At 40.2% G+C, this 15017-nt stretch overlaps 1 protein-coding gene across 2 annotated transcripts in view; it reads left to right on the forward strand.

The window, feature by feature from the left end:
- Positions 1–2090: 2090 nt before the first annotated feature.
- The window catches only part of sh3kbp1 (SH3-domain kinase binding protein 1), a 40161-nt gene continuing 27234 nt past the window's right edge, over positions 2091–15017 (forward strand). The window contains exons 1-2 of one of the 2 annotated variants that reach the window (XM_039617792.1): positions 2091–2246; positions 9041–9198. In XM_039617792.1, the coding sequence (XP_039473726.1) occupies positions 2228–2246; positions 9041–9198 (177 nt within the window). In that variant the 5' untranslated portion in view covers positions 2091–2227. The remainder of the gene's footprint in view (positions 2247–9040; positions 9199–15017) is intronic. The other variant, XM_039617791.1, reaches the window with a different exon arrangement.

Consider the following 15017-nt stretch of genomic DNA (forward strand, 5'->3'; position numbering starts at 1 on the left):
ATGACCTTTTACAGTGCAAATGAGCTTTTTAAACCCAGTAAGCCTTATTGGTTAAATATATAACAATAATCCACTGAACTTAAATTAAATCATTTTGAACCAGCCAGGACATGTTTGACCTTATAGCTGTCATTAAATCACTTTTAACTGTTCAAACATACATGCCAATTAAGTAGCATTTAAGGTGGGTTAGGGGTGGGCTTCTTTTCTCTGGAAGAAGACATTGTGTCAGTAATTTCTATACAGTATTCTAGCACTTCATCCATGGTTGGTTTTTGATTTAGCCATGTGTTACGAAAAAAAAAGCATATTTTCAGAAACTAGAAGGTGTTTTTTTCAAGGCTTTAACAAAAAAAAAAAAGGGTATGAACCTTACCTCGCCCTTAACTGAAGATGGATCGGCATCGATTTGCTGGACGTTTACAGGTTAAGAATTATTATTAAGCTAATTGGTTAATTACTCAACTCATAGTTAAAGGTATTGTCCTGAACTACACCTGGTGTGTTGTGTCTAGGTTTTCCATTTACTTTGAACAAACACTAGGGTGGTCAAATATGAGAAACACCTCTGAATGTACAACCTGAGTGCCAACTATTTTGATGATTAACATATCAATAACAGCCTCTATTGAAGAAGTGCTGGAATGATTCAATTAGACTGAAACTTAACTCTCCGTGACCACCTGAAATGCAGCATTTTGCAAATGTTTTCTGGTTACAAAGATAGTTAGCTGAGCAACCAAGGATATCAAGTTTATGTATATATAGTGCAGTCAACTGAAAATCCTGAGTTGAGATAACTTTAGATAGCTCGCCTCTTGTACATTTTGTAGCTCAGGCCACTGGGTGTAGTTCCTAAGTGACACTGTGTGCCAAGGGACTCTAAACATAAGTATTTTCAACTTAAGCACTTGAACTCATAATGAACTCATTAGTGATGTTTAATTTGACAAACATCTAATCACGCTTGGACTGAGCATCTTAAACTCAGAGTATGTCATCTCTTAGTTAGCCAAACAAAAAAACCTACAATTTTTATAACGTTTCAGCATCAGTAAACAAGTATTTGTATATTTAACTGCGTTTATTTACATTCGTAGTTTCACTTCATATTTTTCTCTGGGCATCTACACCCCCATTCTGCAGTGGCCTTATAGTTTGAGAAAGCTTGCATACTTACTTGTTTGCGTGTTCCTGCATGGATTGTACAAGATGAAGGCCCAGACATCAGGCTTACAGTGGATAGCAGCTTTATGTAATGCTTCAGTTATCAGAGAAAAAATAAAAAGTGTCAGACATTCTTCTCTTTAACCTTCAGATGCTCAAAAGTGTAATAATAAAAAAACTTTCTTTCTTTTTTTTAAGTCTTTACATTTTGTCCATTCAACCATTAAACACAAACACACAATGTGTTAATATATGCAAGTTTCACTACTGGCATTATGATACTGTTTGGCCAAGAGCTGTTTCACTTTTGCTGTCTGAAACTGAAAAGCTTTCTCTCTCTTCCTGCTTTTGTTGCCAGCATTGCTCACCTACACTAAAACCCCAAGAGGAATGCACTTGGGGGTTATCACTGGGAGTTCTGGGAAATGAGAGCGCTGAGAAAGGGGCAGCTCGAGCTGGGGGGAGATTAATGGATTTTTGTCACAAGATGCGCTCGACAGCAGAACGATGAGCGGAAAAGCGGCTGGAATTTTCCTTTAATGTGGGGGAATTTGCTGAAGCCTGTGATCTGATCCACAGTTGGAGTGGGTGGCTTTGACTCCCAGTGGGCTCCGGTCCAGAGTGAATGTTTTACAGAGAGCAACACACAGCTGCTCTTGACATCATCAGCCACAGCAGCAGTGAAACTCACCCACAACTAAACACAAGTCCGCTATTAACCAGTGAAGTGGCTACACAGCTTTGCAAAGTTCACTGTGTCTGTATGTGTTGCTTCCTCTTATCTAAACTGTCTACAGCTTTTCGGGGTATGCTGCAGGCCCATCTCGGTTCTTGTGCGAGGGTGTATTTCTTGACCGCTTGAGTGGGAGTTTTATTTTGTCTGCAGGCTTTCAAATATTCACTCTTGTCTTCTCAAGGCTTTTTGTCAGTCTCCTTTTGCTCTGTACTGACAACGTATTACCAACTGCATGAGTATAGGACACACGGACTACCACAGCCGATTAATCATTTCTTCTTTAAAACATCTGAAAATCGTTTGAAACTTCGGTTTCTGTCACTCATGCAACGAAAACCTGCAGGTAGGAAGAGGAAGAGAATACTTAAATGTAATTATGATTTTGTCTATAGGGTTGCAAGCTGATGTCTGCAGCTGATGTCTAAAAGCTGCAGGAGCGTTAATTGTTAAGTTATCAAAAATAGACTTCCTGTAACCAGAATCGCCTAAATTAACTGTAATTTTCAGTGTTTCTCATCAAGAGTTTTATTGCATTTCATGGCGGCAGTGAAACAATGACAGATACCCAACTAAGCCTCATGGTCTGCACTTACATGGTGATTTATGACTTAAAGATAGACTGTATATAAAAGATAGCGCTTCTGTCGCTACTGTCGATATGGTTGCTGCTGTCGATATGGTCGCTACTGTCGATATGATCGCTATTGTCTGTTTGTTGAATTATTGTGGTTTAACTAAGATGCAGATAGATAAATAGTCACTTGTTGGATGTTTGTAAATGATTAAACCTCTGATAAAAACTGCACACGGTTTACAAGGAACCTTAGATCGATCGCAATCGACACTGCATTATCTCCACTATCTCTGCTAAAGTGATGCTCGCTGGCCCAGGTTGCATGTGTGTTTTCCCCTTATAGCTGACAGGTTATCTGGATAAGAAAAACATGTGTTGTTTATTTGCAGTTCATGCTCAGCGCTGTTTTCAGAGACAGACATCGGAAATTTTGGAAAAAGCAATGTTTCTCGTGAGTCATTGTTTGACTGCTTTGTGTGGAGGTCTACATCTTTGGCTAGCTTTTCACTTGCTGTGTCACATTTTTGCATTTGAGAGTGCAGTCCTAAGGTTTAGGTAATGCTGGCATTATTTAGTAAGGTGTACCTATATACTCTCTATATAAGTCGCACGTTAGTATTTCTCTTATTGAAAAAAACTGGAATCCAGACATCATCGCTGAGAGGTCCAGTACTGCAATTCATAGTAGGAGAAGTGACTTGTAGCAGATGCCTAGTTGTCTGGTAGAAAGCTAGCTGTCACGCAGAGCTACCATGCAGCTAATAACAACAACTTTAAGGTTCAATATTGGTGAGACATAAAACAGTAGTTCTTGCAGTGGGAAATAGCCGATCCAGTCCAAAAGTATTTCTCTAAATGTGCTTTTTAACACTCTTAATGTGGAAGTCTATGGCTATTTACAAACTGGTCTCAAGTGGCTATTAGGGGAACTGCAGTTGTTGTCACTGATAAACATGGGCCGCTTAATGCCATGTAACACATTGCTGCAAAAACAGCAGCAGTGTTATCTTTTATCATCGCTCTCATGAGCCATCAGACGAGCTCCCTTTATTGCCCTCTTGGCTCGTTAGTTTTCTTTTCCCAGTTAAGCAAAAAGCATGCATTGTTTCTAGAAAAGTGACAAAGGAAATCTAGATAAAGCCCTATTTTTGACACAATGATTCAAGTTCATATTCTGACTTCCTGCTTTTGAGGCATATCAAATTCATCTTTAGAAAAACATACATGTGCATTATAATTCCCAAATTGTATAGCTGCACCAACACAAGCAAAAGAATCTAACAAAGTTGGGTGTAATCTATGTGCGTGTGGTATTACCAAGGAATTTTTATCTTAATATGTTATCTTCACAAGTCATTGCCAACATTTGAAACATGTCCTTGCTATCTCAATCCTCCTCAAATCTCAGCGTGTCATCCAGTTCTGGTAGACTCTAGAGGTCAAACGAGGTGACTCCTAATGGGCTCTGTAACTAAAACACCCCCTGCAGCTGCCTGTATTCTTTTGGTTTTAGTGTTTTGGTGTTTACATATCTAAATACCCAAACCAATGATGTGTTACTCTAATGGGAATAAACAGTAGATTTGCTGGGTCCTTTTAGTGCCACGGATTTAGCACAGAGGGCGGTGCGTAAAGGATGTGTTTGTGGTACTGAAGGAACGTGCGATCCAGAGCAACAGTGTGGTTTCTTGATGGGTTTCTTAATAGAGTTTGCACAATAATAAGGAATAAACATTATTAGACTGTGAGTGACAACTGGAACAATATATTTAATTTAGTGAATTTCCCTATTACGCCTTTTTAACTCATCTCTCTCTTTCCTTTTTCACTCTTTCCTGTGCTAGTCCGTCAACAGGCCTAGTTCAGGATCACCTCTACAAGTTCTGACTGGCCTAACTGGTGATCAGGACCTAAGCTATTTCAGACCTTGAACTTCCTCAACAAAACAAAGTATATACGTATATGCATGCAAGCAAAATGGTGAAATTGTGTGAACAACACAGAAAGGCATAGCCAAAGATGAAAAACTGATGAAATAAAAGACAGAAAAAGGGAATAAAAGGATGTTGGGTAAGGCACTTCTCTCTGATTGTGATCTCTGTGTGTGTGTGTATAAGTGTGTGTACGTGAGAGTAAAAATATCTTCTTCCCCCTTTCTTTTTTATGCGCTTAAAAAATAAAGTACAAGAGCCGAACATGGGATCACGAGGTAGGCCGTAACAGTGGAGCGTAATCAAGACACAACCACACAAAGACCAACCTGTAGTAAAAAAAGAAGGAAAGAAGGCAAACCACCAACAACAAACAACTACACACACACACACACACACACACAGAAGAGGGGGGATTATAAATGGATAATGTTTAGGGAGTGAGGAGTGGGATAATTAATGTATCGTTAAGCACTCAGCTTTTGTATAAACAAGACAAAGGGAGCCGAAGACAAAACCCGCCACAGCCACAGCCTGTTTACCCTGCCGCCATCTGGCAAGTGAAACACAAGTATCCGCTGCCGAAACACCAGACTTCGGAGCGGTTTCTATCCCCGTGCTTTGAGACTGCTGAATTCACCTCCCACACTTCAATACGGAAATAATCTTTTTTTTTAACAACTTAATTAATAATTCAGTTATCTTTATTTTCATCTGTGTGTAGCAAATCAAAAATGTCTGATACAATCTATCTTTGCGTAAAGATCATTAAAGAAATCTTGAACTTGAATCTGCTTCTTTTGCTGCTACATCAAGGCTTTTTTGCACAGTAGTACATTCAGATTTTCTTTGTTATTCAAAATGGCGCCCCTTAGATTGCTCAATCATGGAGTGTTTCCTTCCTTCAATAATATGCGTACGTATTTAATTTTATCAAGTTAAAGTTGTTTTCGTTTCAACACGGTGGGGACTCTTCAAATTGATCGATCAAATCCCAGCAGATAACTTCCTCTAGCTCTCTGTGTACGCAGGGATGTCAGTGTGGAGGTATACAGCTGCATGAATTGGACTTAACTGAGTTAAGCCCTGTACGCGGGACTGAGTGATCTCCTTTGCACCTCAGCTGCTGTCGTGCAGTTTTCTGTGTGCCACAGATAATCAATCTAGGCTGTTTGCTTTGTAAGCTCATATCTCCACTGGAGGACTCCGTTCTTCCTCCATAGCTTCACATGTGACGGCTCATCCTCGGAGCCCATTTGGCATTAACATTGTGTCACTTTTAACTTGCACCCGTCTTTGCACTCGGTGATGTGCAGAGCCACAAGCTGTCGTCCTCTTCAGCGGGGCTTGGTGGGTGTACTGCAGTGCCTTGCCCTGTTCTGCCACTCAGTTGTACTGTAATGCAGTTTGCAAGATAACTGCCATGAGCTATCAACTCACAGAGCACACTTCTCCTTACTGAACAACCTGCCACTTCCCCACAAACATTACAGCTGAGATCAGTAAAAATACTCGTACTCGTGCCACGTCGCTGTCTCAGCTGCGACTAATCTGTAGAGCTACCTCAAGCCAGAATCATATCCCCCCATCTGAGCAGCAGACCAACTTGGAGTACAGTCGTCTGTTGTGTCTCGTGGATGCCTTCCTCCTTCCTCTCCCGATTGAAACTCTCAGTCACACCCTGACCTTCCACTCAGCACAGCTGCTGTCAAAAAAAGTGTCTTATTTGGCCTGGTGTAAACCTTTTATGCATTTAATGCTATACATATATATATATATATGTATGTGTGAAAGAGGTTGTGGGGGGGGGAGGGGCAGCACTTCTGAGTCATAGCAACCCCCTTATACTCTTGTTCCCATGGTTACCGAACCCCTGAAACTCCCCTATTGCATCCCCTTAGTTTGCTGCCTACACGGTTTAGCCCTCAGCAGCCGGTGCGTGTGTGTGGGTAAGTGTGTGTAGAGAGCTGGCCTTAATAAGCAAAATGTGATATGACACATAAGTGCATTTTTTACAAGTATTAACAGCTGCACAGGCAGTCACAAGATGTTTCTGAGTGTGTGAAAATGTGAGGCAGTGTGGTTTGAGGAAACTAACAGTGTGTGTTTTTTTTTTTTTTATGTTACTGTTTCAAAGTTAATGATCTCAGAGAATTGGGTAAAAAATATTTCGCCATATTACAGTCTTCAGTACGACATGCATTTCTACTTACTTATTTTTGTCTTTATTGACATCTGAGTGCTTCCTGTCAGTGCACAGCACAGGCATTTTTTTTCAAGATTTTTTTAATGGGGTGGTGAGAACAAAAAGCCTCAAAAACCTCAAACAAAACCCTTCAGTGGATATGCATTACAAGGATGTAACATTATAGCACTGAAGTATACGACTCATCAAAGTAATGTAGGTTATACGATTCAGTCATGTTTAATTCTGTGTGGGAGAACTTCCTGTGTTGTGTCAATGTGAATAAAGTAAAGCTTACTTGTAAAGCACTTTTGATAGACACCAAGAGAAAAAAACAAACAAACAATAAAACAAATAATTTTTTAAAATCAGTTTTTAATAACTTATCTGACTCAATGAAACAAAGAGATGAGAATAATTTGTATTAGAGTTTGGCCCCAAAGGCCCGTTCTCTGCGTATGTTTTAAAATGAGTACGATACACCAGCAGTAACCTCTGCTCCGAAGACGGAAGGGATCAGCTGAAAGAGTAGGCCAATAAAAGCTCTGAGATATACTGAGGTCCTTACCATTCAAAGCGTTAAAGGTTAAAGCAATAGGTTTAAAAGTAACTCTAAAGCTGACAGGAAGCCGATGAAGATCGCTCCGATCTTAAAATCTTACGGATCTTAGGTTTCGTTTTTGTTTTATTTTATTTATCTTATATTCTGTTGCTTTACATTGTTATGATATGTTATATTTTAACTTTTTTGTTTTATTGTGAAGCACTGTTTGATTTTTTCCTGTGGGAGTTGCCATATAGATAAGTTTTACTTACTTACTTAGATTTTAGATTTTGTCCAATTAGCACAAGAGGTTTGGTAGGACACAGTTTTGTGTGAGGTTGCAGGAATTTTTTTCTCCACCTCCCTCTTGCTCAAATTAAAACACCCCCACTGACTCAAAGGGAATAATTACTCTCTTTGAGTTACTTTTGAGTCTTCTGCAGGAGGGTTCATCTGAAGTGTTTACGGGACACCGAGCAGAAGTGTGCGGGAACTTTTTGACCATTTTTATACCCACAAGGAAGAACTTGCAAGCCAAAGTGAAAGTCTAAAAAAAGTGAAGAACACTAACTTAAAGTGTGTGTGTGTGTCTTTTTTCTGCCTCACTTGTGGCTATTGTGGCTGGATGGGTCATGCTGACTTTTTACTCGCCACTCCTTTTGGGAAATAAGTAGTCTCAGCTTTCGGCCATTTGTACATGACTCATTTTAAACATTTAGTGAGTATAGACATAAAAACAGATATTAGCTGCCTTGAACAGCCAGTGTCCTGATTGCAATGGGGATATCTATTTTGGGGCACTAGACCTAATCAGCCTACATATTCATCTGTGTGGGGGTTTGTTTGTGAGTGTGAAGCTGTAGATTGCTCTCCTTTTGGTGTATGCATGCTGAAGGAGTCGCAGGAAACAAGACATCGAGCATTAAAATGATTTAACAAGATCTTGCGAGGCAAAACACCAAACTGTTGTCTTGTAAGATGTTTTTTTTATGTTTGCATCTTGGTTTCCATTCGTCTTAGCTTTTCATGTGTAGACCAATGATTTTTGGTTATAGTGGCTTACAGCGTAATGTGCCACTGACTTTTACTCTTTCAACATTACTTTAGGCCACAAGCTCTCTCTTATAGTAATTTCTATGTGTAAAATCACTCTTTCTATCCAATTCCTGATTTCCCAAGACCTCTCCAACGAAGAAGGAGAGTGGAAAGCTACACTGACCCATAGAACGTGCAGATAGGTTGAAATTAGCCAAAAGTGTCCTTTAAAATGCTCAAATGTGGCGTCTTTGCAAAAAGCTATTTCAGCATATGTAAAAACTGAATATGCAACGTTTTCTGCACTTTGAAAATGTGTTTACGGAGAAATACTGCTGCGTTTTCAGTTTGTGGCATCGCTATGTGGTAAGCCACTTACATGCATTGTGCGAGTGAGAGCGCTTTATATTTTTTATTCCGGCTTTTATGTTTCTGACAGTGAGTAGATAGTGACAGATGTGTTCGACATTTCCTGAATAAATTGTGTTTGTTTGTGAGGTATTTGTGGCGAGGACAGGTGGCCCGCACAAACAGTTTGTGTTGGCAGAAAAGCAGCGACTGGCAAAGGAAAGGATGATAAAGGAGATAAACAATGCAGGTTTTTAAAATGCAAAAGCAGCTCGATTTGCATTCGGTGTTTCAGATGCACACACACACACACACACTTTGGTTTGTTAACAAGTAAATGCTACAGGACACCTTTAATTAGCGAGTGCCTTTTTTGGAGTCAAATTCAAAATTTGTGTTCTGCTTTCACTTTCAATTAATAAAAAAAACCTTGATAATCATCAAAATCAATTATAGAACAGTGCGGTGTCTCTGCAGTGTGATTTGATCTTCAGCTCTCTCTTTTGCCCTCTACACACAGTGGAAGCCGTGGTGGAGTTTGACTATGAGGCTCAGCAGGACGATGAGTTGAGCCTGACGGCGGGTGACATCATCGTGAACATACGGCGGGATGAAGGAGGATGGTGGGAAGGCGAGCTGGGTGGACGCAGGGGGCTGTTCCCCGATAACTTTGTCAGGGTGAGTAACTGCAAACAGTCCCCGCCACCTAAATTTCTTCCCTCATCCTTAAAAACTTTGGAAACCCACATGAGACCCTCCACCAATAGCAGCAGAGCAGACATGTAGCTGTGGCTGGTTTTGGGTGTTTGTTTCTGTTGCTATTTTTGGGCAGACGAATACACACTTGACATCTGACGGTTCTGCAACATTATACCGTTTTTGAAGTGAGGTAATCTAAAATTAGACGTAAGTTTAGATCAAGCTAAGAAATAAGATAGAGTGTGTGGTTAGAATTTGGTTCTACCTTATATTTAGAAAATAATAATATTGGTTTCACATACAAAATACCGAGTGATGACAGATGAATGGGAAAACCAGCAGAAAATGTCTCAACAAAGGCTTTTCGGGATGGCGGTGGAGTGCAGATCTGCACAGCGTATGAGTCACATCATTTTTCATACTCACCATCAAACCATTCAGCTAACACTCATTCTTACCACGGAAGCGGAAGCAGTGAAATAAATTTAATTTATCCCCAGACTGAATGTCAAAAAATAGCACGCAGGGAGTGTCTGCTATTTGGATTAAACCAGTAAACTTTTGCAACTGTTCTGTAATTCCAAAGTCTTACTTCACAGATTGCGTTGTTATCTGCAACAAACAATGCAATCAGAAAAGCAGAGGAAGTAATAAAGTAACGTACATCAAAATCTCTCACAGCTGACACTTTGAATCTATATCATTTCACAGAGTCGTCATCTTCATTCATCTTCATCTAATATATTCACTTCCATTCAGGTGTTTACAAGCACACATTTCAGTCTTGTGATATTTGCCTCTGAGCTCAAGTGGCCTCAGTAAGCGTTGGCTTCACTCAGTGTTTGGAGAAATTTGAATGGCCTCAAAGTCATCGTCCACTTGGGTTTGTAGGCTTTCTCTCAAGATGTTCACGATGATATATGGCCTCCTCTGGCTTCTGCGCTTGGATTGCACAAATGTCCAGATCTGTTGTTAGGAAATTCTCTCCATTCCTTGAATCCCTCCAGCCTGCAGGTGTGCAGTGGTCATTGGTTGTTACTGCCTCAGATGAACCAGCATGTCTCAGGCGTATTCAGCAGGAGGCATATTAGGATTAAATTCTGGCCAGGGAATGACTGTGCTAATCTGGTACTGTGTGGGTAGGCATGTCCTGCTGAAACAACAGGAATGTGAGGTTGGAGGACCAGTCATTTTCACCAAGAATGATTGGGTCTGGGAATGTGCTCTGATGGGCAATCATGCCAGCATCCAGCATGCTTCAGTTTTCTTCAGTCAGTCGTAGTGTGGTGGCAGTGATAACAATGTTGTGCATGCAGTGTTTTGTGGTTATGGTAAATTTAAAGAGAGTTCCTTTGTGTTTGGCAAACAATTACTAATCTCCCCCCATTGATTAGAACTAATTAACTGGAGTTGTCTAAGAGATTAAAATGATCTCCAAAAGTTGAATCTGTTCATCTGGACGTAGCGTTTTGTGGGAGAAACGTTTCGTCACTCATCCAAGTGACTTCTTCAGTCTCAGCTGACTGCAAGTTTCCCCAATCTTATAAACAGTACATTTGCATAATGACTGAAACCAGCGCACTGAAGGAACAATGGGCTGGGATTAAAGATTAAAATGATGTACTGAGAAATGGATTTAAAACAAAGTAACAGTAAAACTGTTCAGTCGTTTACTCTTATTGGGAATTAAAATCATTAGTTAACGAATGAATTAGACTTTTATTTTAAAAGTTATTTAAAAATAGTTTAAAAAGTTACTGAAGTTACTTACTAAAAAGTTACTCTCTTATTGTCTGATTGATGACAAGCAGCTGATATGTTAGACACAGGTCAGCCACTAGCAGCAGAGCTTCCAGGTCTACCCAACAACCACAATGGGGTCTGAGAGGGTAGTTGAAAATGGCAAGCTGTGCGTATGATTCAGTGTAGCATGGCCACAGAGGTCAGGTTTCACTGTTACAAATGTCTTCAGACCTCACCAGGTTGGAAGTGAGACAGTTTATTGGATATCACACAGTTCCCCCTGGCGCAACAAATCAAATAAATTCAAGTATCTCAAAAATGTGAATGTCAGGTTTTCATTTATGATGGTAAATCTTTCTGTTTTGCAACCATTGCTCGGATGAAACAAGGCAGCTGAAGATATTGCTTTGGACAGTTCTCACTGTCTGGAAAAACAAATATTTGTCAGAAAATTTTTAGGTCATCTGTTTTTTCTTCGGTGGAAAATGTGCCTGTGAGCCAGCTTCTGCTCCGAGGTCTTCTACTTTGAGTTTGTTGGCTCGGTGATCGAAATAGATCACACACAGTTGTAGGTATAAGATTCAGGAATGAGGAAATTCTCACAAAAAGTTTCTGGTGTGTAAAATAGTCAGTGTGTGGTGACAATAAGAAGGAAGTACTTTGCTCACAGTCTCACGAGAGGAAGTAGAAAAGTGCTACAAACCAAGGGTAACAGGACTCAGTAAAGAAGTGCATCTATTGTCAGGCTGTTCTCTGTGCAGCCAGGCTTCATTTGTGCTGACTGAACGTCAGCGCTCACATTCACTGTCAGAGAGCCGGACAATGGGCCTCCAGAGGCTTCGCGTGGATGTTGTGTGTGTGTGTGTGTATGTGTTTGAGAGTGTGACAGAGTGAGGCTGTGAGTAATCCAGTAATACCAAACTGGTCTGTCACAAGACTGCAGTTATGGGAATCAGTGACTCTAAGCTTTGCCGTGTGGAGGAATGTTTGTGTGTGTGTGTGAAGATCTGTGTGTAGGAAGTGGAGGATGTGGACACACAGGTTTAAGAGCGGTGACAGGAAGTAATTGTATGCACGCGTCATTGCGGCTGACAACAACCGGGAAAGATAACTCACTGTAATCCTGATTTTTGCGTTTTTCAGCTGTGGATGTTTTTGTCTGGGTCGGCTCGGGCTAACAAACTCTATATTCTGAAACTTGTTAATGGAGTTGAGTACTTTCGCAGGGCAACCCTTTCTATAAATGTCATGACATATTTAGCAGGCGTGTGATGTTTTTGTCACAGGTTACATCATTAATAAGCTGCTCAATCAAAAAGCTGTGCAGCTACTGTATATCTTAGATTACACATTCAGTTTACAGTTTACTGACCTGTTAGCACAAAGGTGCTCAGTTTACTTTAAAAAAATGCCTCTAAGAAGTAGTTTCGCTTTGCTAATTAGATAATATTAATAATAATGACACAGTAGCATTTTCTTTTTAGATTTATCTTCTTTTTGCAGCAGCCTTTTCCCTCCAAGAAAACAAGTAGCTGATTTCCTCATCATCAACATCCTCACAGACTCTTAGCAGAGGTGGAGGACATCCTGTTTATGGGAAATGCTGTAGCCGTGTGACCTCTGTTCATTGGACAGGCACATATTGAAAATCAGTATCACATGCTCTGATATGACATGAAAGGCTTTGGGAGTGAAAGTGAATGCTTGTTTTTACAGCATTTACTTTTGACATCCAAGACATTTACGCCCATACTTTTATTAATAAAATGAACATTGCATGTGTTTAGGCTATGCATGGCACGATTATTGATTACTCTACTGCTCAGTCAGAAAAAACATGAAAATACTGTCCTGTGAAACACTAAGAGCATCCTTATTGCTTCGATAGGAATTAAAAGCCATGTGCTGCTGTTCAAATGCATTTGAATAATTGATCATCAACTAGGTGACCACCTATGGAGAACTCAAGTGTGTGTTCACACAATGCTACCAGGGGTGAACATCCCAGAAGTGTCACCCCAAGGTCAGACCTTGGGGTCAGATCAATGCTCAGTGTGTTTGACCAGCTGTCAAGCACAGTGGTGGACGGGTACAGGATATGCAAACCCTACAGTCATTGAGTCGACCATGAACTCCTCTGTATACCAAAGTATTCTAGAGTCAAATGTGAGGCCATCTGTCCAACAGCTAAGGTGGCATGCTTCAAGTCAAGTCAAACTTTATTCCTATAGCACATTTAAAAGCGTACATCAAAGTGCTTCGCAATAAAACCGCAATGCGGCAGAACAAGGAAAAAATAGTACAGTTACAATTAAAATTACCTTACATGGTGTAGTGCAGGCCGAATGAAAGTCAAACTAATTTGCTTCAAAAGCTGAGTTGAACAGGTGTGTTTTTAAGCGTGATTTGAACAATTGAGTTGATTCCGATGTACGGATATTAACTGAGAGATTATTCCAGAGTCTAGGGGCGGCAATGACAAAAGCACGGTCACCTCTGGTTTTTAAACGAGACCTTGGTTGCATTAGGAGCAGTTGGCTGGAGGATTTTAGTGTTCTCTTTGTGTTGTACAGATCAAGGAGATCAGTTAGGTAGCTAGGGGCCAGGTTATTTACAATTTTAAAAGTGAGCAGAAGAATTTTGAAATCAATGCGATATTTGACAGGAAGCCAGTGTAAGTTAGCGAGGATAGGGGTGATGTGCTCATGCCTTCTAGTGCCGGTTAAGAGTCGTGCTGTCACATTTTTGGACTAATTGCAGTCGCTTGACTTATATCCTCAGCACAATAAAGTGTTCTTAAGGTTAAGGGGGTTTCAGATATTTCTGAAGTGACTATTTCATTCTGACCTGTGGACACAGTTGTGAAATAAGGACAGAGTGTATAAAGCAAGGGAAAATAGAATTTTGCACCACTCTTCTGCTTCTCATTTCACAATAATTTTACAAGCTCCAGCTCTGTTTCCCCATTCCTCGCCTCCCTCCTCTGTACATCAGACTGTTCTGAAGACCCACTAAGCAGCGGGTGCTTCAGTGCATTGTTTTGTATTATCTGTGAAGAGAAAAGGTCAGAGGTCTGGTGATAAGGGACACACACAGCAGTGTTGAGCATTCAAGCACTTCAGGGTAAAACACATAGCTGCCGTAAGGCTTTAAAACATTACCAACTAACACACGCAAACACAGTAGTGTACATTGTGCAGGTGTTTCCTGTTCAGATATGATGAATCACGCTCTCTTCCTCTTTTCAGATGGATTTCCTTTTTCTCTGGGTTACCTCCATATCCCCCCAGGACAAAATTGCAGTCGCGCATGAATGGAGTCATAAAAAAAGACAAACAGGAGAGTTAGCTTTTTCCAGGATTTCCATCTCCAAACATAATGATTATCTAAACAACGACCCTGAATTAAAAAAAAGACATTTTCTATTTTTGTTTAATCCCTTTATAGCATTTCATGAAGCTGCTAGTAGCGCTGCCTCTCCCTCCTTTCACATATATACCAAATAGAAGCTGTAGGCTAAAGAATGCCTGCTGTGGGTTTTTGCGTAGGTTGGCTTATGCAGTGTCTCCAGCCTAAGTGTTTTATTTTCATCAGTCAGTCTATGGACACTTGTGTCTGTGTACACATGTTTCTGAATGAATATGTGTGAGGTTTTTTTTTTTCCTGCAGGACACATAATCTTTAAAATCAGAGGAGAAGGCTGCAGCGCCTGCCTGCGGAATCAATATCTTTTTAAGTGGGTCTACATTAACACTGCATTAGCCTACTTAACAAATGGCAATGTGTTGGCAGTGACTAACACTTTTTTTATTCCAGTGTCTTTAATTAAATTAAATTAAAGCTCCTTTTGCAGGGCTAAGCTGAGTGATTTGACAAATTATGCAATGTTAACAACTGACTACTACTACAACTACGATAGAATATCATTGCATATAAATAACGCGGTGCTTTCTCCATTGTGGTAAAGTCAAATGATTCTAACTACAGTGTGGCATTTCATTCAGTTTATATGGCTCTTGTGCAATAAGGAAACTTTTTCTTATTTTTATATTGCA

Source organism: Oreochromis aureus, linkage group 9 (assembly GCF_013358895.1).
Source record: "Oreochromis aureus strain Israel breed Guangdong linkage group 9, ZZ_aureus, whole genome shotgun sequence".
NCBI classification, from domain to species: Eukaryota; Metazoa; Chordata; class Actinopteri; order Cichliformes; family Cichlidae; genus Oreochromis; species Oreochromis aureus.